The sequence below is a fragment of the Cinclus cinclus genome, chromosome 18 (assembly GCF_963662255.1).
Source record: "Cinclus cinclus chromosome 18, bCinCin1.1, whole genome shotgun sequence".
Classification (NCBI taxonomy): Eukaryota; Metazoa; Chordata; class Aves; order Passeriformes; family Cinclidae; genus Cinclus; species Cinclus cinclus.
Window position 1 is genome coordinate 3,464,393 of NC_085063.1, and position 22,500 is coordinate 3,486,892.

Genomic DNA, 22,500 nt, shown 5'->3' on the forward strand with positions numbered 1-22,500 from the left:
CTTTGCACAGTTCCCTGTGAATTGGCAAGGTCACCTTTCAGTGGCTCCCTGCACTGCTGTCCCACAAACCTTCTCTCAGTGGACGTCTCCAAATCCACTGTCACGGTGACCCAAAGGTGACAGAGCTGGGGCTGCCAGCTGGGCTGCAGGAGGATGGACTTCATGGACCTTCCTTCAGAGAGGACACACCACAGGCACCTGGTGGCACCAAAGCTCCCAGTGATGGTCCCTTCCAGACCTTCTCCAGGGCTGGAAACCTCCTCCCTGTGATCTCGGAGTCTCAGGGCCACTTACCTGCCACACACGCCAACGAAGAATTAATCTCTCAGCAGCTCTCCCTGGAGGAAATCCTATCTCTTCACTGTGATAACTCAAGGAAGGTTTTCATAATGTTCCATCCTTATTTTAATCATTGCATATTTATTATGAAATTGCAGAGTGAGGAGAGGGTGGGGCAGGTGAGAATGTGATGGGAGAGGAGAGAGGGCTGGAAAGCTGAGGAGGACAAGGCAGAGGCCACTTCCAGGGTGTCCCCCAGAATAAGGAGAGATTGCTTCAGCTCTACTTTTCATACGTTTTATTATAAAGAAAGGTAAGATAAGCATTGTGAACCAAATGTGCCAGGTGCTGCCAAAGCAGCGCCCTCAAACAAAATAAAAAATAAAAAAAACCCCAAAAATGCACCTTATGAGAAACTGTAATTACGCTCTCTAATTTTTTCATAAATAGACAAAAATCATTGTCAGCAATTTTTTAAATAGATGGACATATGGCCAGAAAAAAATAATAATGCCATACAACATGGATATAAATTGTCCATTTCTTGCTGTACAAATAATAGAAACAAGTTTGGCAGGCTTTTTCTGTTGGTTTTTTATACACATCTCCCTTCTATGTATAACTAAAAAATGTGCTACAATTAATATAAAATGCTTTTACTATAAAGTAAACTACTAATTTCTTTCACAAAAAAATCTTAAAGATGTCTTTAGCACAGCTCTAAAACACTTAGTAAACTACTTACAACTATCCAACAAATTATATTTTCATGATCTCTTTCACATTTGTCCTCTCGTAGTTTGCCTTCTGCTCTCTCCCCCACCTAGCTAGCAATAGTTTTATTTATTTTTGCAATTTTTTTTTTTTTTGCCAGACCATCCAAGGCTTTTGCATGTACAATATTCACACAAACTTCACATTTTCTTGCACAAAGTTTAGTGCTGTTAGCAAGTCAAAAGAGTGCATCCTCCTACTGAGCTGGCCTAATGCTGCAGGACACCAGACCTGGGTTTATGCTGCGTCTAAAAGCAGTTCACTAGGAAAATAGTCTGTAGCTAAGCTGATGGCAAGCAGAAAAACGGTGTCCTTAGTTTAACTTCATTATTTTTTTGTCGGTTTTGCGCTTATTCTATCATTTTTATTTGAATTTTCTCTATTTATTTTTTTGTTCTTTGCGATTTACGGGGTGGGGTTTTGTTATTTTATTTTTTTGGGGGGGGGCGGGGCTTCCACGGAAAGTAGACTTTTCATTTTTTTTGTTTTTTTGTGTAATTTTTTTTTTTTCTTTTTTAGAGTTCAAAAATAAAAGGAAAAAAAACAAAGAAGAAAACTGCTCTTAGAGCCTGGAAACGAAGCCAGCGCCGAGGTGCGGTGGCGGCTGTCCCGCCCGTCCGAGCCGCTCTGCCTCTGGGCTGTGGGATTGACCCTCTCAAGTGTCCTTCGTCTGAGCCTCCTCCAAAGGGATGCTGAGCCTTAGGTGAGGTAGAGTGCCTTGTCCCTTGGCAGCATGCTGGAAGAGAAAGCAGAGGCAGGGCGTGAGACAGCAGGGAAGGGGTGGGCAGCAGCTGGCACAGCTGGCACACGTGGCTTTTAGGGCCTTTTGGTTTGCACCTTTTTATTTCTTTTATATTGATGCCTTAGGTTTTGAGCTTTTATGTTTTCCAGACCCTGTACTGTGTTAGTGTATAACTTTGAACTCCATAGAGTTATACACTCTCCATAGAGAGTGTATATAACTCCATAGGGAATGTATATAACTCCATAGAGAGTGTATATAACTCTATAGAGTACATATAACTCCATAGAGAATGTATATAACTCTAGAGTGTATATAACTCTATAGAGAATGTATATAACTCTATAGAGTGTATATAACTCCATAGAGAATGTATATAACTCTATAGAGTGTATATAACTCTACAGAGAATGTATATAACTCCATAGAGAGTGTATATAACTCTATAGAGTGTATATCTCTATAGAGAATGTATATAACTCTATAGAGTGTATATAACTCCATAGGGAGTGTATATAACTCCATAGAGAATGTATGTAACTCCACAGGGAGTGTATATAACTCTATAGAGTGAATATAACTCCATAGAGAATGTATACAACTCCACAGAGATTGCATATAACTTCACATAGAATGCATATAAGTCCATAGAGCATGTATATAACTCTATAGAGTGACTATAACTCCATAGAGAATGTATATAACTTCACAGAGAGTGTTAGTGAGCTCTCTTCACAGGTTGGTCAGACAAAACAATCCTTTGCCAGCCTGAGAACTAAGGACAGCCTCAGCCTCATGCCCCAAAAAGTATAAACAAAAGTGAATTGGGGAGGGGGGAGCAAACTGGGGGTATCTGATTTCATTACCTGAAGCTGTAACTGGACAATTAACCACTGACAGGCAATTAGACCAATCTTGTATCTCTCTGAAAAACTCGTGACCATTGTCTATCTTGGGTGTAGCCTCTGTGAAGCTCCTGCACTGCCCAAGGGGAATCTGTTGAAGGCCTTTAATAAATGCCTGCTTTATTCTTTTAACTTTGTCTAGCCTTTGTTCCACGTAGCCTTTTAGAGGCATCAATATGTTCTCTGTATTCTTTATGTATGTATTTGTAACCTATTTTATCACTGGCTAGTTTTCCCAGTAAATTTTTGTTCCATTTTCCTAGGCAGAAAGATAAAACATATTCCAAATCCCCTGCCTGTCCCTGGAAGCTGAGGTGGAAAAACAGCTCTTTAGCCACATTTTCATCAACAAAGTACCAGTCCCATGTGAGAGGGGAAAGACCCAGGCTGACCCAGGAGTTGGAACAGCATCACCACTTCTGCTCCTAACTGGTGCTTTTTGTTAATTATGCTAATTTACCAAACTTAAAAACTGTCTACACCCCCATGTGAGGTGGGCTTTTGTGGACATTTTTCCATTACTGCCCACCAATAAAGACCAGCTTTCATATCACCTCCTATTCTAACATTAACTCCAAAGTGCGTGTTTTTCCATTTCTAGGCTGAAAAAGGCATCAGGGGCAAAAAACACAGGGTGGGCTGCACACAGAGGAATCACAGCAGGATCATTTAGGTTGGACAAGCCCTCTAAGGTCAAGGCCAACCATTCTCCCAGCACTGCCAAACCATGTCCCCAGGTGTCACATCCACGTGGCTTTTAAAGCCCCCCAGGGATGGTGTCTCCACCACTGCCCTGGGCAGCCCTTCCAATGCTTGACCACTCTTTCTCTGCAGAAATTTTTCCCAAATATCCAATCTAAACCTCCCCTGGTGCAACTTGAGGCTGTTTCATCTCATTCTGTCCCTTGTTCCCTGGGAGAAGAGCCCGACCCCCACTTGGCCACCCCCTCTGTCCAGGGTGTAGCCCTGATCTAACCCAAATCCTAAGGGGTAACTCTAACTCTAACCCTAAATTTCAGGCTGTAGCTGTAGAGAGTCAGAAGGTTCCCCTAAGAGTAAGAGTTGGGTGCAATTTTATTTCTTCCTGAATTTCAGCTATGAGGGCTACAACCTCAGTTTCTTCCTCTGGCTTAACCTCTGCTCCTGGTGGGGCTGCAGGGCAGGGCCAGCTCTGGCTGTCCCTGAAGATCCCAGCAGCAGGATGTTGGAATGCTCTGCCTGGGATCAGCCCCGGGGCCACCATTCCCTGCTTCACCACACCTGAGGCTGAGCCATGGAGGTTTAGAGGGTTAACTTTGGATCACACGTGCTCATTCTGACACTACATAAAGAGAGCCCAAAGAGGGAGCCCAGACACTTTGTTTTTCAGGACATGGTAGGGAGAGAAGTGGCTGAAGTCCCTCTCCCCTGGTTGATGAACTGTGGAGGTTTTGCTCTGAGATCCAGGACTTTTAATGGGGTTTATCACCTGGAAACATCACCAGCTCCATAAAGACACCTTGGCCTCAAAAAGTGGTGAAGAATGTTAAAAGTCTTGGGAGGTTCTGGTGTGAGTGTGTTTGTGTGAGTGGAGTAATAGGGAAGAGGCAGACAGCAAAGCAGGGCTGTTGTTGATAGAGCTGTCTTCTGATAGAGCTGAGAGCCCACCCTCTGCTAATCTCCACATTTTATAATCTGCATTTAAAATGCAGAGTCTTCCTTCCTGCACTCAGAAAAGATTTAATGCCACTGAGCAGCAGCGAGGTATTCCAGTCTGAAAACTTCATTAATTTTACACAACACGCTACAGAACATTTCTCAGTTCATTACAAAATATTACCATAAATAATTGAATCCAAACTAAGTGCAATTGTGATGGGTTATCTTTGCCTTTTTATAGTGTTTGCTCATTTAGCTCCTGATTTGGAAAACTCTCCCCTTTGGAGAGGATCCCTTCATTGTTGGAAGGAATTAGGGAGGTTAGAAATGTCTGGATCTAGTAGCTGTACATGGTTTTTTTTTGTGCCTGGACAAGGTGTAATGCACCGTGTCCCATCTTTAAGCCTAAAGGAGAGTGGGAAGAGGGGGGGAAAGTTGCTAAAGGATGACAGCCAAAAGAACCTAATCCATGCCTTGAAAACGAGAGGAAGGACATAGATGAATCCAGTTCAGTGTTATCCCAAAAATACCTAAGTGTGAGGAAACAAAGGTAAATCATAGAATGTTTTATGACAGAAAGGACACGACCCCTGAAGAAGGTGTGGAGAGAGTTGTAATCAGAAAACAAGGCAGAAAAAAAACAAGGGAGGTGCTTTGAGGAGTTAAATTGAACTAGGGATTAAGAAAGATTTGCACGGACTGTAAACCAAGCTGCACCTCTGGTGGAGGTGAAGCAGCTCCCCTGGAGAAAGTCAATGTGAAACAGAAGAATTAAGTGCCTGGGAAATAGCAAGTGCCAGAATCAGGCTGTCAGCTGAGGGAGACAAGGGACCAGGAAAGGAGGTTGTGATGTGGTGGTAAAAAAGCACTGAAATTGTGTGCTGCAGTTGCCTGTGGGAAGTGATAGTCAAACACCAAGCAGGAGCTGAGAAATGCTCCCCTTGTCTTTGCTCACAATCTAGGACAGCTTGGGCTTTAGCCCAGAAAGAGCCAGGAAAATTGGATGAAAGTCAGTAAGCAAAAAGTCATTAAGAATAGGGAGAGTAGGAGGTAAGAAACATTTAAAACTCTCTCTCTCTCTCCAGCATGGCTGAATTATGAATTAAGGAGTGTCTGCTCGCAGGATCCCAGAATTTGCAGGGCATGGTGGAAGAAGTGTCATTTGGTGGCATTTTAACTAGCAAGGATAGGCTGTGAAACAAAAATCCCTACCAAAGTTCTCTTATTAGATAGAGAAGGACAGAGAGAAATACACCCTTGTCTGTTTTTCAAAAGTTATCTGGATAACAAACACAAAAGAAAACAAGGCTTGGGAGGTTTTACCCAAGCTAACCAAGTGCCAACAGATGCTGGAAGCTGAAGAAATATCAAGGTTAGACATAAAATAAAATTCATAACCCAACAGGGCTGTCTGTGTGCTGGGGAGGCTGGGGTCTCTCCTCTCTTCCAGGAATTTGGGACTCTACAGCTGAGTCACATCCCATCAAGGAATAATCCCTTCTCTTTCCAGCCAGAGTTTGCTCCTCATAGTGCTGCCTTAATTGCAAATAAGCTGAATGCACTTCTGAGGTTGAAATGAGACATTACATGATCCAGAGACTTCCCAGTTATACCTAGGGCAACACTGATGAACCAAACCCATGGAGACATCCCTCCAGCTCTGCTGTGCCCATGATACCCACCCAGCTAATGAAAAGGTGCTGTGGAAGAGCAATGACAACTTTCAATGTCACTTGGAAATCAGTACAAAGTGCACTGGAGGAAGGAGATGAAGTCAGGAAGATCATGGAATCAAAGAGGGGGTTGGGTGGGAAGGGGCCTTAAATCTCATCTCATCTCATCTCATCTCATCTCATCTCATCTCATCTCATCTCATCTCATCTCATCTCATCTCATCTCATCTCATCTCATTCCCACAGGCACCTTCCACTGTCCCAGGTTGCTCCAAGCCCCATCCAGCCCGGCCTTGGGCACTTCCAGGGACCCAGGGGCAGCCACAGCTGCTCTGGGCACCCTGTGCCACGGCCTGTCCACCCTCACAGGGAAGGATTCCTTCCCAATACCCCATCCATCCCTGCTCTGGCAGTGGGAAGTCATTTTCTCCTTGTCCCATAATTTTTTGCCCTGGATCAGGAGATCCAGATCATCTCTTTTTTTTGGCTTGTGAGCAACCTTAAGACACAGGGAGCTGCAGCCCTGCAGATATCTGGGAATGCTCCAGGTGATGCAGAGGGGACACTGAGGTTGCAAATCCCAGGGCAGCAGAAGCAGGAGGTGAGGGCACTGCTAGCACAGCAGGCTTTACAATAAATGAGAACAATCCAGCTTTGGGCACTGGCTGCCAGCAGCTCCTGTGCCTTCAGTCACAGGAGATGGCTCCTTCCTCAGCAGACACTATGATATTTTTCAGTGCACTAAGCACTTTCTGTAGGACTGATCTCTATCCATCTGAGTTCCTTGCTATTATCTACTCTAATAATTATCTGGAAGTCTCTGCATAATCTGTCTGGTTTTAGAATGACTTTTTTTTTTTCCAGGAAGCTGCGATAAACCATGAAATTTGATATTTCTGCTATGACAAAGGCATGAAATGCATGAACTTTGATCATGAATTGCATGGCCCTCTGCTTACAGTGTGGCACTCCAGCCAGATGTCACAGAGCTTGTTTTAGCAACAGAGAATTCAGTCCCCACTGCTATGGGAATGTTTCACCTGTTTCTGGAGTGCCCTGGGCTTTCTGCATGGGACCCAGGCAGTGGGATTTACAGGGAATCAGATGTTTTCCCAGCTGATCCCTTAAGAAGTGATGCTTATTTCTAGGAGAGTTCATTCCTGGGATCTGCCCAGCACCTCTGGAAATTGGGATCCATGTGCCACAACCCTCCAAACACCATTAACATTTTGCCCACGACATGTGAAGCGACTTTTACAACCATGTTCTGATCATGTTCCTTCTTTCAGGCTGTCTGCAGAGACTTCAGGAAGGAGCATGCAAAGGTCAGACCTATCCATGTCCCTGAGCCCCCCCAGGCAGGCAGACAGCAGCAATATTCTAATGGATCAGGCAGGTATTTATTTCCCTGGAAGAAACAAATATCCGTACAGCCTGTGCCCAGCCCAGCAGCTGTAAGTGCTCTGCTGGCACAGACTGGAGCCATGCTCTCAAAAGCCTGGTTTTTATTTCTGCTGTAAGCACCATGTTCCAGCACTTGAAGGAAATCAATACTCTGATCATATCCAGCCTCCTTCCCAACCTGTTCCCACAGAGAACCCTGGGAATGTTCTACAGAGCACAACAGAGTCTCCAAACTATTAGAACTGAGCCAAGAGCAGTGGGTTAGGCAGAGGTTGGAAATGGTTTCCACACACTCCCCATTCCCCAGCTTTGACTACCTGGATGCTTCCATTTATTGGGTATTTCAAACAGCATTTAAAGGACCTTAATGCTGGCACATTCATGCCAGAGCTTGTAGGGCATCGGGAAGATCTGATGTCAGTGGGGCTTTCCTGCATGGTACAGGGGGATGGAGCGTTGTGTGGCTCTTGGGAAGATTGAGGATTTGTACACTAACCCCAGGAATGGTAAGGGTCCTGCTGCTAGAGACAATTATGGGAGGTTGTGGCCTCAGTGATAAGAGCAATTGTTTTAGGAACAGGACATTGCTTATCACAGAATCGTCTGTGTTGGAAGGAAACTTAAAGCCCATCTCATTCCAGCCCTGCCATGGCAGGGACACCTTCCACTGTCCCAGGCTGCTCCAAGCCCCAATGTCCAGCCTGGCCTTGGACACTGCCAGGGATCCAGGGGCAGCCACAGCTGCTCTGGGCACCCTGTGCCAGGGGCTGCCCACCATCACAGGGAAGGATTTCTTCCTCACATATAATTTACATTTCTTCTCTTTCAGTTTAAAGTCATTCCCCCTTGTCCTATCACTATCTGCCTTTGCAATTAGTTCCCAACATTTTAATATGACTCTTTAAGTACTGGAAGGCCATACTGAGGCCAGGCCTTATGGACATGGCTGCTTTCCAACCTCCAGGAACTCTGATGGTGAGACTGCTCCAGAAAGAAATGTGTCTAACGCTTCCATGCAATTGAAATAAATAAAGAAATCTCTTCATGTCCAATGAAGAATTTATCCATGATTTTAATGTTACCTGCTTCCATAGCATCACTTCAGTGAGTCTGCAGAGATGAGGGAGCCTTGAGGTTCCCTGAGCACAACTGGCCATATATTTTAGGGCAGACATTGAGCTGTTGGTCACTGTCACAGCCCAGATGTGCACTAGCAAGGAACTATTTTGTGTACTGGCCTGCAGTGGTTGACCCCACACTCTCTGCTGGGGTACTCGTTGTCCCACTCAGTGCTTCCTGCAGGGTTTGATGCACCAGGTGAACGGGGTCCAACACTGTTCTGAAACTCAGACGAAATATGGGAGAAGTCCTGTGGGGTGCAGAGGAAAAGGAGGTTTACAGGAGCACACAAAGCAGGAGAACTGCAGATTTAATAAAAGTGCATAATCACATTTACAGGCCTTGTCCCCAAAACCTGTCAGTTCAGAGCATGAGAGGAGCCCCAGGGACAGAGGGGGATCCAAGGCCAGACCATGGTGTCAATGCAGCAACACAAGTGACATCCTTTTTTTCCCGGCTCTTTTTGTCAGGACCTCCCTCCTCGTGGATGGCAATGGCTGTGGAGGACACACAGCCACAAAAGCCTTTGGGTTTTTTGCAGTCTGGCCACCAAAAGCCAGTGTCCAGTGCACCTCAACTCCTGTGCAGTCCTGAGTTCCCCACCCCAGTGTTCAGGAACAAGGGACAGCCACATCAGCAACACTGTCCCCACAAGCTGCCACCACTGGCAATTCGGCAAGGACACTGAAGGGCTGCTTTACCTGAAAGCTGATCTGTTTTCCCCATTATTTTGGGGTGCCTAATATCCATTAGGCAATGTATATAAAGCAAAATCATGATAGTTACCTGGCAAAGAACATGATTTTTTTCCAATTTATACAGATTACGGCAATGGGGGTTATTTTTTGTAATTTTTGTATTTTATTCACAAACTATGTGGAATGACGTTTCACAAAATGCTGCCCTCAGCAACAGCTCCTACCCCAGTGAGTGACTGTGAGGATCCTCTACAATTCTATCACCAAATTACAGAAGCCACTTTCACTGTGCAGAGCTAAAGCCCAATCCCTGTGCTGGAGAAGTCAGGATCATTTAGCTTGGACCTAAAAGACCTCCAAGAACATTGAGAGCAGCCATTAACCCGGCACTGCCAAGCTCACCACTAAACCCTGTGCACAAGGGCCACATTTACTCATTCTTTGACTGCTACCAGGAATGGTGACTCCACCACTTCTCTGGGCAGCTGTTCCACTGCCTGCTAACCCTTTCAACAAAGACATTTTCCTTAGTTTTCAATCTAAACCTCCCCTGGGCCAGCCTGAGGCCGTTCCCTCTCCTCCTGTCCCTGTTCCCTGGAGCACAGCCCCGATCCCCCCCTGGCTGTCCCCTCCTGTCAGGAGTTGTGCAGAGCCACCAGGTCCCTCCTGAGCCTCCTTTTCTCCAGGCTGAGCCCCTTTCCAGCTCCCCCAACCCCTCCTGGCTCTCCATTCCCTTCTGTGGGAAGACTCCCTTGGGGACAACACCAAGACCCCCAAAGCCAGGAGCCCCTGGGCACCCACCTGCTGTCCGGGAGGCGAGGCGTTCATGGGGGGCTGTACCTGTAGTGCCATGGGGGGGGACAGGAGGGGCTGCTGGGGGACCTGCTGCATGCTGAGGGGCTGGCTGAGCAGAGAGCTCTGCGGGTGGTGCAAGGACAGCTGCTGGTGGAGAGGGGGGCTGATCTGGAAGGAGGGCGGGGGGGAGGCACTGATACTGGGGAGCAGGGGCTTGGCGGGCAGGGTCCGGGACAGCCCGGCGTGGGGGTGGCCACGGTAGCTCTGCAGGTCCGAGGGGGACAGGAAGGAGCCCAGGCCGGGGTAGGGCGAGGAAGCCTGCGGAGGCATCGGGTACATGGGCTGCTTGGGGGGGATCATCTTGGAAGGGGGGGTGCTCTGGGTGCTTTTTGTCTCCCCCTGGTCGGCAGAGCTCTGTGAGGAAACAGAGGGGAAGGTGGTGAGGAAGGAAAAGAGGAAACATCGATATCCATCCTGAGATATCCACCCTGAGATATCCATCCTGAGATATCCACCCTTAGATACCCACCCTGAGATACCCACCCTGAGATATCCACCCAGTGATATCCACCCTGAGATATCCATCCCGAGATATCCATCCTGAGATATCCATTCCATGATATCCACCCTGAGATATCCACCCTTAGATACCCACCCTAAGATACCCATCCTGAGATATCCACCCTGAGATATCCATCCTGAGATATCCATTCCATGATATCCACCCTGAGATATCCACCCTTAGATACCCACCCTGAGATACCCATCCTGAGATATCCACCCTGAGATATCCACCCAGTGATATCCACCCTGAGATATCCATCCTGAGATATCCATTCCATGATATCCACCCTGAGATATCCACCCTTAGATACCCATCCTGAGATACCCATCCTGAGATATCCACCCTGAGATATCCACCCTGAGATATCCACCCTGAGATACCCATCCTGAGATATCCACCCTGAAATATCCACCCTGTGATATCCACCCTGAAATATCCACTCTGAGATATCCATCTGTGCAGATGAGCTCCCCATGGATCCTGCTCCTCTCCCACCTGCCAGCACATGAACTCCCAACCCTGAAGCAACTGGGTGGCCACAGGCTGGGTGCAGCGTCCATATGTGGAAAACTAAAAAGAACAGTGGGGACAGGCAGCAGAGACCCCTTCACCCCACACAGGGACACTGCTGAAACCTGCCCTGCTGCTGAACCCATCCAAGGTGGGGTGTCACTGCAGGGGGCTGCAGGTGGATGACAGCCCAGCTCCTGTCCTTACTGTGCTGCAGACCCCCTCTTCCAGCCCCTTGGGAAGCTTCTAATGCTGGTATCAGTTCTGATACCACAATTACACAGCATTTCTGATAAACCTGCTCCTCCCTGGAGGCTCCTGTGAGTTTTAACTTGTCTGTGAGCATGGCTGTACCTTGGAGACGAGGCTGGCCCGGTAGGCAGCCAGGGCTTTCAGATACTCCTTCTTGGCAGCTTCTGTTTTCCTCTTGTATGCCTGAAAGGACCAAGGAATAGATAATCATTAATACAGGGAACAGGGGGCTGCTGGGCATGGCTGCACCCCACCTGCTCAGTGGGAACACCCTGCAGTGGGGCTGTGTGCATGAAAAACTCCATTCTGCCTGCAGAGGAATTCATGGCAAACCATGAAAATGAAGCCTCTGGATTGGACCGTGCTGGGATTTTTGGAGGCGTCTCTGGTCAGAGTGGTCTGTGTGTTTAGACAGGTATTTATAAGAGACAGTCTGATTCTATAAGGTGAACATAGTGAAATTCCTTCCCAACAGGAAGCAGAGTAAAGAGTGATCCAGGCTCTCGGAAGAGCAAGCCAAAAGCCCAAATCCTCAAATCTTTGAAGTCCCTCCCAACTCAATCCATTCTATGATTCTGTGATGATGACCAGCTTAAAAACATGCGAGACAGTCAGAATTCCTAAAATGTCTATTTGTTTTCTTGGATTTCCCAATATTAATCCTTTACAGCTCAAAACTCCAGCTCTTTACCAGAGTCTGGACAACTGGGAACTTTCTGATCTTATAAAAGCTGAGATTTTTGCCTTATCTTATGACTTGGTGAGCTGGAGCTTGCAGGGAAGCAGCAAGTACCAGGAGAGTTTGCTTCCCTAACAAAAAGAAAAAAAAAAGAAAAAAGAAAAAAAATATGGAAGAGTGAATGACGGTCTATTTTTCCATCTTTCCCCATAATGAGAGATGCCTCTTGATCATGTCAGTGCTGGTCCCCACCCTGCCTGGATCCTGGTCCTCCACATGGAGGAGAAGACCTTCAATAAATAGTGGTGTGATCCAGCATGTCCCCAGCAGTGAGTCCCTGCAGGGTTACAGACATTAAACTGAGTAAAGGAGAGGAGTATTTTAAAATGCAATAAAAATTCCATGATAAAGGCAGAAATTCCCAGGAAAAACACCCACCAACCATCTTCTCCACTGGAAACCCAAAGCCTTCCTCAAGTGATGCATTGAAAGTTGAATTCATTTTGAACAGATTTGCATATATTTAATTGAGCTTTAAAACCAACAACAGCTTTCAGCAATTGAAATGCTGAACCCTCGTGAGCAGATTCTTTGCTGAGGATGATTTAGGCTGGATATTGGGAAAAATTGCTTCATGGAAAGGGTTGCCCAACCCTGGAACAGGTTGCCCAGGGAAGTGGTGGAGGCACCATTCGTGGAGGAGTTTAAAGGACCTACGGATGTGGCACCTGGGGACGTGGTGGCCATGGCAGTGCTGGGCTGACAGTTGGACAGGATGCTCCTGAAGGTCTTTTCCAACCAAAACAATTCCACAATTCTATGATTTAGCTCATTCTCCCTGCAAATTTCCATGGGCATAGCAGAATCCCTCCCAACACTGACCTCTGAAGGGAGAGTAACCTTCCAGCAGTTGAACTGAAAGTGAGTTTAAAATCAGTACAGATAAATTCTATTAAAAATGGATTGAAAGCCTTATTTTCATTGCTAAATCACAGTGAGTCCTGTAATGAAACGTTTTGACTCGACACACTGGAGGTCTCAGACGGCAATTTTCTGAAATGGAGTATTTCCCTACGTTTGTCTTTGGCTTTATGGTATTCAAGAAATATTATATTTGCTCCATTCAGAACAAAATTACTTTTCAAAATGTCAGCCTGAAGAAGAGTTTGCCTGTGAAAAGTAACTATTTCTTCAAACTGTATCAGTTCCCTTAATAAAAGCTATTACCTTTCTCTACAATCTCCACATCTTTTATTATAGAATCAGAGTGGTTTGGGTTGGAAGGGACCTTAAAGCTCACCCAGTTCCATCCCCCTGCCATGAGCAGAGACACCTTCCACTAGAACAGGCTTGTGCCCATCACAACATCACAGAATTTTTTGTGTTCAGCTGCAGAGCTCTTGGATGCTCTTGATGTGGTACCTGATGCCCTCGCAGCAATGAAATAGAAATTTCTGTATCTCAGGCCAGTGTTTAAGAGTGGCCACAGCTGGATGCTGATCGTGGGAGAACATATTTAATTATTTCCCCTTTATAACAGCAAAACACAACAGTGGTTTTATATTTTTTTTTCCCGGGATGATGGGAAAACACAGTATTCAGAGCTATGCAGAGAAAAATTTAATTATTAGCAAGATTTGCCTGGAGAAAAGCCTGCAATTTCTGGACAGTGAGAGGACAGGTAAAAGACTTCCTAAACCTAAATGCAAATAAATAAATAACCAATAAAGTCTGTGCCTATCTTCATCCCCCAGCACCTGCTTTTCCTGCTAAACCCTTTTCTTTATGCCACTCTTCTTCAGTTCTTGTCTGTTCTAGAGCATGTGGATGTCCCTCGTATTGGGATGTGCTGCTGGGAGGGGTCTGGTGCAGCAGGACTGGGAAGGGGCAGCCAATGGCTCATTCTGGTGAAAGGAGTGGAGATTGCTCCAGCCAGGAGCCTCTGTGCTCCCTGGGCCAGCCCTGGCTCCAGCCTGATCAGGGTGATGGGGTGAGCTTGGGGATTGTGCTCTCTGATGGGTCTCTGGTGAACTGGAAGTTCTGGAAGATTCACGGTGGATTGTCTGGGTTTTAACCAGAATTCCAGAATGGTTTGGGTTGAAGGGACTATTCTGATCCACCCCTGCCATGGGCAGGGACACCTCCCACTGTCCCAGGCTGCTCCAAACCCCAGTGTCCAACCTGGCCTGGGACACTCCCAGGGATCCAGGGCAGCAGCCACAGCTGCTCTGGGCACCTTTTCCCAGCACCCTCATTGTAAAGAACCATCCCTAAGGGTGTCCTGCTGGGAATTTTGCAGTCCTGCCCTGCACCCACACAGGGCTTGTTCATCAAGGACACTGAGCTGCCTGTCCCCAGGGAATCACCACACTGATGTGGGATCTGAACAAAGCTCCTCACAAATCCTCTGTGTAAAGGCAGCTCTAGTGCAGCGTTTATAACCTTTAAAATTTTAATTTAAACATTGACAAAACCATGTTACTTTCTAATTAAATCCCATTTCCTCCCAGGGATTTTAATTTTGAAGTAATTTATCAGATTTAAGGATCCTCAAAACATTTTGCATGTTTTTCTTCCTAACCTGCCATGCCCACTGATTTATTTTCCTTATTCATTAGCAGGAGGATTCATTAGTCATTAAGTGAGTGGGTGGGTTGGGGGGGGGGGGAAGGAAGTAAAAATGGTTAGTGATTATGAAAACAAAAAAAATCAGAGCTGTAAGAAGCATATGTTAGGATCGTAATCCTGACACCTCTGTGTCTCAGCAAAGCAGCCAGTAATTGTACCGTAATGAAATGTTCTTGTTTGATAACAAGTTAATTAGAGAAGACAATTATTGCAAACCCCGCTGACGCCCACGAGCGGCTCCGTGTCACACAGGCACTGAGTGACAGCTGGAGCTGTTATCCGTAACCTCTGCATCCCAGCCCTCCTGCTCCTGCAGGAACGCTGCTTCCCGAGCCTGGGGAACCAGGGGAAGAACTCCAACTCTCCCCCAAAAAATCAAGGTGTGCACTGATCCCAAGTGGGAAGGTCTCCGCGGCAATCCCAGGTGGAGTTTGGGGCGTTTTGCTTCAAAAAAGAGGTAGAACATCAGGAGAGGAGAGATGGGAAGTTCAGGGAAGGTCACCAGGAGGAGAGCAGGGAGGGAAGACCAAGAGAAGCCACCACAATGTAGCAAAGGAGGCTCAGAGTGATCCTTTGCACGTAGGAAAAGAGGCAAAACAGGCTTAAATTGCACCAAGGGAAATGTTTGGTAAGCACTGGGAAGCCTTGGGAGCAGTAAGGATAATTAAGCACAGGAAGACATTGCCTGGGGAGATGTGTAATCTCCACCACTGAGGGTTTAAGAGCAGATTAGGAACACATCCATCAGGAATGGCTTAAGTAGAGATGATCCTGACTTCAGGCATCAGTATGGTCTGGTTGACCTCTTAAGTCTCTCCTTGCCCTCCTTTCTATGATTCCATGACTGGTTTTTTTTCTTCTCCCAAATGTGTAAATTTGGTTTTTATTCTGCTTGTAAATCTGCAGGGTTTTTCTTGTAACTATTATACACTTTCCTGCAAGACATGTCTTGAGATCACCATAACTTATAGCTCATGCACATGATGACTCGAAGCACATCCTCCCTGCTACATTCACCCTTCTCTCCACACATCCTTACACAGCCACTGGAAAGGCAAACAGGAAACATGGACGCATTATCCTTATTCCTTCCCAGCTCCTCCTTTCCTCCTTGCATCCCGCTCTGTATTCCCTTCCTGGGTAAGACTTATTCTGTCCCTCGTGGTCTGGATTGTAAGTCTTGAGGTCAACATCCCTGACAGGGAAGACCCTGGCTGTGGGAACTATTTGTGTGGTTTCAGGAGAGTTCCTGCTTTATCCGCGTGGAGACAGTGCTGTGAATCAATTCCTTTGGAGAAAGAATGGAAGACCTTGCAATGGAGCAGGAATTGCCATTGGTTAAAGAATCCTGAGAGATTCCTGCTCTCCACTGCCTTGACTTCATGGGGTGGAAGTCATCCCTCCCTCCATGTGAGGGCCCAAGAGTATTCCCAGGACAATCCACTGAAGATTCCAAAGGGAACAGGAGGGTGACAAATCCAAACCCTAACCTCCAGTGATAACCACACACCATTTCCCTCCCAAGCCTATGATCTTGCTCTCTGAGAAGAAAAGTAACCCTCATGGAGCTGCTGTCAGTAGCAGATTTGAGCCTTCATGTTCTCCCCATCATTACCCTGCCCTCCACCAGACCCTCCTTGAAGCCTTGTTTGGGATTGGTGCTTTGATCCCTCTCTGGTGCATGGCTTTCCTCAATGCCCAGAAGATGCTGAAAGCTCCTTCCAGGCCAGGGCAACTGCTTGGACCTTCCAGCCCCTCACTGCCAGGGTTCTGGGGCTGCAGGAGGGAAGTGCATCCTGTTCTGGCTCCAGTGCTGGCAGCCTGCTACAAAGCTGGAATTGGGCAGTTTGTAGCATGGCTGCTCCCGTGGGATCTCTCCCCTCAGCTGGCTCTTCCATAAAACAGCTTTACAGCTGGCCCACGATGCCTCTGTCCCACCACAGACACCTGCAGTGTCCTGTCAGCAGCTGATGGATCAGGTTCAATAAGCAGCTGGATCTGATTAAATGGGGGATCTATTGCTTTCTGCTGAGTAGGCAATTCTGCTGGGTAATTTACCCCTGGAGTGTGGCTTTATCCCTGGAGCTGTGTTGTTCTCCAGGCTGTGCATTTGTGTGGGAAAATTCCATTTGTATTTGGCCAAGAAGTCACTCAGCATTACTGAACTGGTCCTGGTGAAGCATCTCTGGGGACCTTTGTGTCCCCAGGCTTTCCTCATTTCAGATGGGAAGTCCTGTGTTAGCCAAAGGTTTGCCCAGCAGACTGCTCAGGAGCTCCTTGGTTCCTCTGCTCTCAGTTCCCAGGATTTATAGTGGAAACACCAGCCTAGCCGTTGTGGCTGGATTTGCTGACAAAAAGAAGCTGGTTCCAGAGACTTCTGCAACTGCCACCTTAGCATTGATCTCTGTGGTCTTCTTCATTGCTTGGCTCCAGTCCAACCTCCCCTTCACCAAAATACTGCTGGGAACAGGGAGGTGCTCAGAGAGGGAAGAACAGAAATTGGTAGAGGAGAGTGAATCCCACCAGCGACTTCCCTGGAGAGTCTTCAGGCTTATCACCCCCAGGAAATCAGTCCCCCCGAGGGAGGACAGTCACCAGGGCTGGTGTCACCTGCTCTTGAGCAGATCTGGCCCATGGTGGCCCTGTGGAAACAGCAGGGGCTGTGGGTGGCACAGACTGGGACCGGGCTGTCTGTGCCAGGGGAAAATCCTCCTCGGGAATTAGCAGAGCTTGCTCCAAACTAGCGCTCAAATTCTTCTAATTTCTGTCAAATCAGGCAGCCCTTTTAAACCTTGCTGGGGAACGCTGCTTGAGATCTGCTAATGGAAAAAACTCCCACTGAGGCATGGGATTCTGGAGCTGGGACCTGGAGCTGCAGGAGGATTCCTCTGACAGGTACCCCATTGGATGCTAATGAAAGCTGAATTAGCATTTCACTCTGAAGCAAAGTCGAAGCTATCTCTACAGGAACAGCTGCTAAACTATTTGCAAAGTTCAAAGAGGATGTATTAATTTTTTTTTTCCCCAAGTCACATGCTTCACATTCCCTTGTAAACTCCTTAGGAAGGGCCACGCCAGCTGTTGAAGAATGAAGATTACAACGTCCTGCTAACAGCGCTGGGGATATTCAAGGTATTGTTATTTATTCCTATTCTACAGCCACACTGGAAGGGGTTAAAATGGGGAAGAAAATGGTGCTTTGCTGAACAGGTGTCCTTGAGCAGTACCCAAGGACACGGAGATTGCTAATCCTGTATTCCACAGCATGATCAAATCACCAGGCAACAGATATAAATAAAAAAAGGCAGGAAATAAGGAAATTTAGATACAAGTGTGTCAGAGGGAAAATGAAGATTCATTGTGAAGAGCCTGAGAAGAGAAGAGGAAGAAGGAACAAAATGACAAAGCCACAAATGATAAACCAGTAAGAACAAAAGAAAGGGGGGAGAAAAAAAGCCTCTCTGTGAAATGCATGTCTGTGACAGCAGCAGCCAAATCAAAGATGCTGCTAGATTATATGGTTTCTTGCATAATATGCATTCTGGTTCCCTCTCTGTGTTTGTCTTTCAGCTGGTGCACAGGGAAAAAAAACATATCTGAAATGGGACGTGAGCAACCTTTATTTTCCTTGTTTCATCAGGAGGAGAAAGCAAATTTGCTTTGTGGGAGCAGCAGCACCTGCTCAATGGCAAATAAATAGCTCCAGCTTTGATATTACAGTGCATATAATCATTAGCAGCACAAATGGCAGAGGATTAACCCTCTGTGTGCTGGCCAGGGCTACCTGGCAAAGGGCTGTCATGTCACTGCTGCCAGCAAAAATGCTCCAGGAGGTGTCTGTGGAGAGGGGCTGGGGCTCTGGAAGGGGCACAGGACCACCCTTCCCAGCCCGAGGCACTGGCTGGCATGGCTACAAGCCATCAGCACTGGGCTTCCCTCAGCCCTTTGGCCCTGGCACAGGGGGGCCAGCACACCTGTGTGCACCCCCTGCGTGCAGGATGGAGCTGGGAGGGATGGATGGACATGGGGCAGGCACAGCAGGAATGTGTCAGGGGCTGCTCACATGTGGGGGGAATCATGAAATGCCCTGGGGGTTCATGGACCAGCTTCCCTGGAAGCCCCTCCCTGGCTGCTCCCTGCCTGCTGCTTTCACAGGGTGGGAACCAAAAGACCCCCAGGTCCAGCCCACCCTGGGGCCACTGGAAGGCACGGAAAGGGATAAGGGATAAGGTGTGTAAACCTTCTCTGAAGCAGAAACTCCAGTGATGTAAAGAACTGCTCAGTAACATGGTGGGGCTGGGGTCTGCACCTCTGGGGATCCAGGGGTGGGATCAGCTCCAGAGCAGATCCTACAGCCTCAAACCCACCCTTCCTCAAGCCAGGAAGAGGGCAACTATTCTCTAACTAAAACTTTGGTCGTAATTGAGCCAAAATACCCAGATTGGGCTCTTGCTTGCCTGCTGTGTCACCTTTGTGCTGGCTTTTCTCCAGGTTGTCCTCTCCACTGGTTTCTTCAGTGAGGACACGAAGCCACTGTTGTGCACAAAGCTAAAAGCAGTGTCCCTGATGAAACCCTTCCCTTCTCCAGTTTTTCCACCCCTTCCAGAGCACAGTGCTGCCTGCTGGTGGGCTGATCCATAGCCTGGTGCAGCCATGTGGCTGCCTGGACTCCCACGCTGCAGCAGGATTTTGGCCAGTGATGCCTGGCTGTGCTGCTTGGGCACCTTCCCCTCTCCAGATATGCCAGGGGAGCACTTGGAATGCCTGCTTGCCTTCACAGGGAAGGTGTGCACCATATCCTGAGTCGTGGGCAGGAAACACCTACGGGATAGCCCAGGCATTTGTTTTTACATATTAAAAGAATTTAAAATGTTTCTTTTCCTTTTTCCCTTTCCATTGCATCGCCTCATGAATCTAAAAAAAGGCTTCACCAAGGATGTTGGCAGAGGAAAGCAAACAGGGGCTAAATAAACTCTCTTCCAGCCAGACACTTCCAGGGTGAACGTGCCACATCACACAAACCAGCCACACGGTCCCAGAGCCAAAGAGAAATTGTGTCCCTCCAGCCAGAGCTCTGGGCAGGGTGGTAACTGTTGTGGGAGAGAAGTATCCAGCTAGAGACAAAGCCAGGAAGTTAATATTTAAGCATTCAGACAAGGAACAAATGACTTAATTAAATCAATTACAGAGGGAGAAATGGAGCCACTTAGAAAGCGTGTGTAAAGAGATGGCGAGGCTGCTGCGAGCTCATGAAAGAGAAGGAGGAGGGAGAGTTAGCAGGGAAGATAAACGGGCTGGTTTAATCCCTGCTGTTAATTGAGAGCTGAGCATTTGCACTGTGCTGAGTCAGGGTCGCAGCAGCAGCGCTTCCACTCTGAGCCACGCTCAGCGCCCAAACTGTGGCAATATTTGCTACCAGGTGGAGAAAAAGAGGGGCAGACTGAGAGGCTGGGGGGATGCATGCAGGAGAAATAGGTGACATAAAGCTTTTCCACATTCCTGAACCTCCCACACTCTGAACCAACAGCACAAATCCAGCCCCTGTCCTGCATCTTCCCAAGGTTTGGGTCACCCTCCTGACCTTCTTCCCCTCTTCAGATGAGGAATTTCTGCCCGCATGATCCTACAGTGATCCACTCAAAGAGGAGAAAAGGGACCAGCAAAAGGGGCTTTCATCCCTGAAGATCCTCTGCTCTTACTCCTGACTCAGTGTGGGGTGGAAATCAAGGTTATTTCCTAGCCTAACTTCAGTTAAATGGCTTTTTCCCTCCCTGCTGCTCTCTCCCCATATGAAGCTGCTTCCAGTGCTGGCCATGGACACCCAGCTGGAGCTGTGGCCAGGCTCCAGGAGAAGTGCTCCCAGCTAAAGCCTGTTTGGGTCCAGGACACATCACACACCGTGTCAGATCTCACTCTGCCTGATAAAAAAACCATTCTTGCTCCAGCAAGTGTTCCCTGGGGTTCTCTCAATAGGCAACAAGCAATTACAGGCTTTTGTTACTGACTCAGCAGCAACCAAAGAGGGAAAGCAGGACCTGGAATTCTCCGTGTGAAGCAGACGGAAAGTGGCTGACAGCTTTGGGGCAGCAAGGTTTCCTCTGTGAGGCCACTTCAGACATCTCCTTCTGAAGCTTTTTAAGCCTGAACGTTGGATTTGAAGCCAGCAGTACAGGGAGTTAATAGTGTTTTCACTGGCTGGCTGTCACTCCTTGTAAGTAAATAAGCAAATACAAACCCATCTCCCATCTCAAGCTGTAAAACTCCACGGCAGGGAAAGGCCACTGATGACTGTGCAGAGTATGAGCTTATCAAGAATAATTAGTTGTCATAAAAATTTGCTCTTCCCCACACAACAAAAGCAATTTCGTACAGTGGGCACTTCAGCACTGCTCCTAAAAACAGCCTCTGTTCCTGCACTTCAGCCTGTGGAAGCCCCTGGCCATGCCTGGGGGCTGCCCTACACCATGGAAATACACATTTCAACAGCTGAAAGACAAAAATAAATAACTCAGTAACTCACTTGCTTTTGTTCTTCTCCCAAACTGTCCCACATTGATGCCACGATTTTTGACACGTCCCCGAAGGTGGCGTTGGGGTTTTGCCCTTTGATGGCTGCTTGTGTGTCTCTGAAAAACAGGGCATAGGCTGACACGGGCTTCTGGGGCTCATTGGGGTCCTTCTTTTTCTTCTTCTTTTGGCTTTTGGGCTTTTTGCCCAGATCTGTTGAGGGTCTTTTCTCTCCAGTAGCCTGCAAAACCAAGAGATGAACCTTAGCAGTCAGCTGGGAGTGGTCTGATACAAGCCCCTGCTACAGCTACTGAGCCAAGGAGATGAGAGAGGGAATGGGAAGTGGAGATGTCCCAGCATGGAGAGGGGGGCAGCAGCCCTGGGGGTCTCTTTGTCCTCCAGGAGCCTTTTGGATCATTGCACAAACTGCTGCTGGGTGCCTGAGCCTGCTTTGGTGCCTTGCCTCATTCCAGCTCATAGCTTGGGTTCATCCCTTCCTCCTTGCTCCACGCCTGGGGCTTTCCAGTCCTCAGTCACTCTCCTTCCCCACCCTCCTTCCCAGCTCACTCACTCCTAGATCCTCTTCTGGAACCTCTCCGAAGGCCTTGCTTCCCAGCTAGATCAATTTAGCAGTCCATGAATTTTCCAAACTTGGCTTCCACATGGTTCCTGATTTCCATCCCAGTAAGCCCCCTTTGCAAGCTGTTCCTGACTTCCCTCACCTCCCCATTCCAGGAGGGCTGTGAGCACTGACAAAACAACACCAGCATCACATTAAACATCACACCAGGGCCATCCAAAATTTGCTCCATCCTGCTAACATACATGTGACCCTATTTAGAAAAATATCCAGGAATTGAACTATTTTAATCACACAAATAAAATGCTTTGCCTGTGCTGTTCACTCTTCCAACTGATCTGGGTGCAGCTGGATGACCAGGACTGGCTGTGTCCACAGTCAGTGCCCAGAGGATGTTGGAACTCAGGGGAGCAGGACACAGGGAACAGGAGCTGGCCTTTGTGGGTGTTCAGCATGAGATGATGCCACGAGGCTGGGAAGTGAAACAGCAAGGCTGGAAACAGGGATGCTTTCACTGAAGGCAGCATGGAAGGAAGATCCTGTGTCAGTCTCCCTTGGGATGCCCTGTGCAGTGTGTTAAGCTTCTTCCCTTAACCAGAGGGTGCTGGGCACTGCCCAGGCTCCCCAGGGAACGGGCACGGCCCCGAGGCTGCCAGAGCTCCAGGAGTTTGGACAGCAGTGCCAGGGATGCTCAGGGTGGGGTTCTTGGGGTGTCTGTGCAGGGCCAGGAGCTGGGCTGCCTGATCCTGTGG

General features: G+C 47.7%; 1 protein-coding gene across 1 annotated transcript in view; it reads right to left on the minus strand.

Annotated features, from left to right (window-relative positions):
• Positions 1-1,752: 1,752 nt before the first annotated feature.
• Positions 1,753-22,500, minus strand: part of TOX2 (TOX high mobility group box family member 2) — a 153,892-nt gene continuing 133,144 nt past the window's right edge. Inside the window, exons 5-9 of the mRNA XM_062505180.1 lie at positions 21,182-21,409; positions 11,457-11,537; positions 10,034-10,441; positions 8,654-8,784; positions 1,753-1,789 (exon numbers count right to left, since the gene is read on the minus strand). Coding sequence (XP_062361164.1) covers positions 1,753-1,789; positions 8,654-8,784; positions 10,034-10,441; positions 11,457-11,537; positions 21,182-21,409 — 885 coding nt within the window. The remainder of the gene's footprint in view (positions 1,790-8,653; positions 8,785-10,033; positions 10,442-11,456; positions 11,538-21,181; positions 21,410-22,500) is intronic.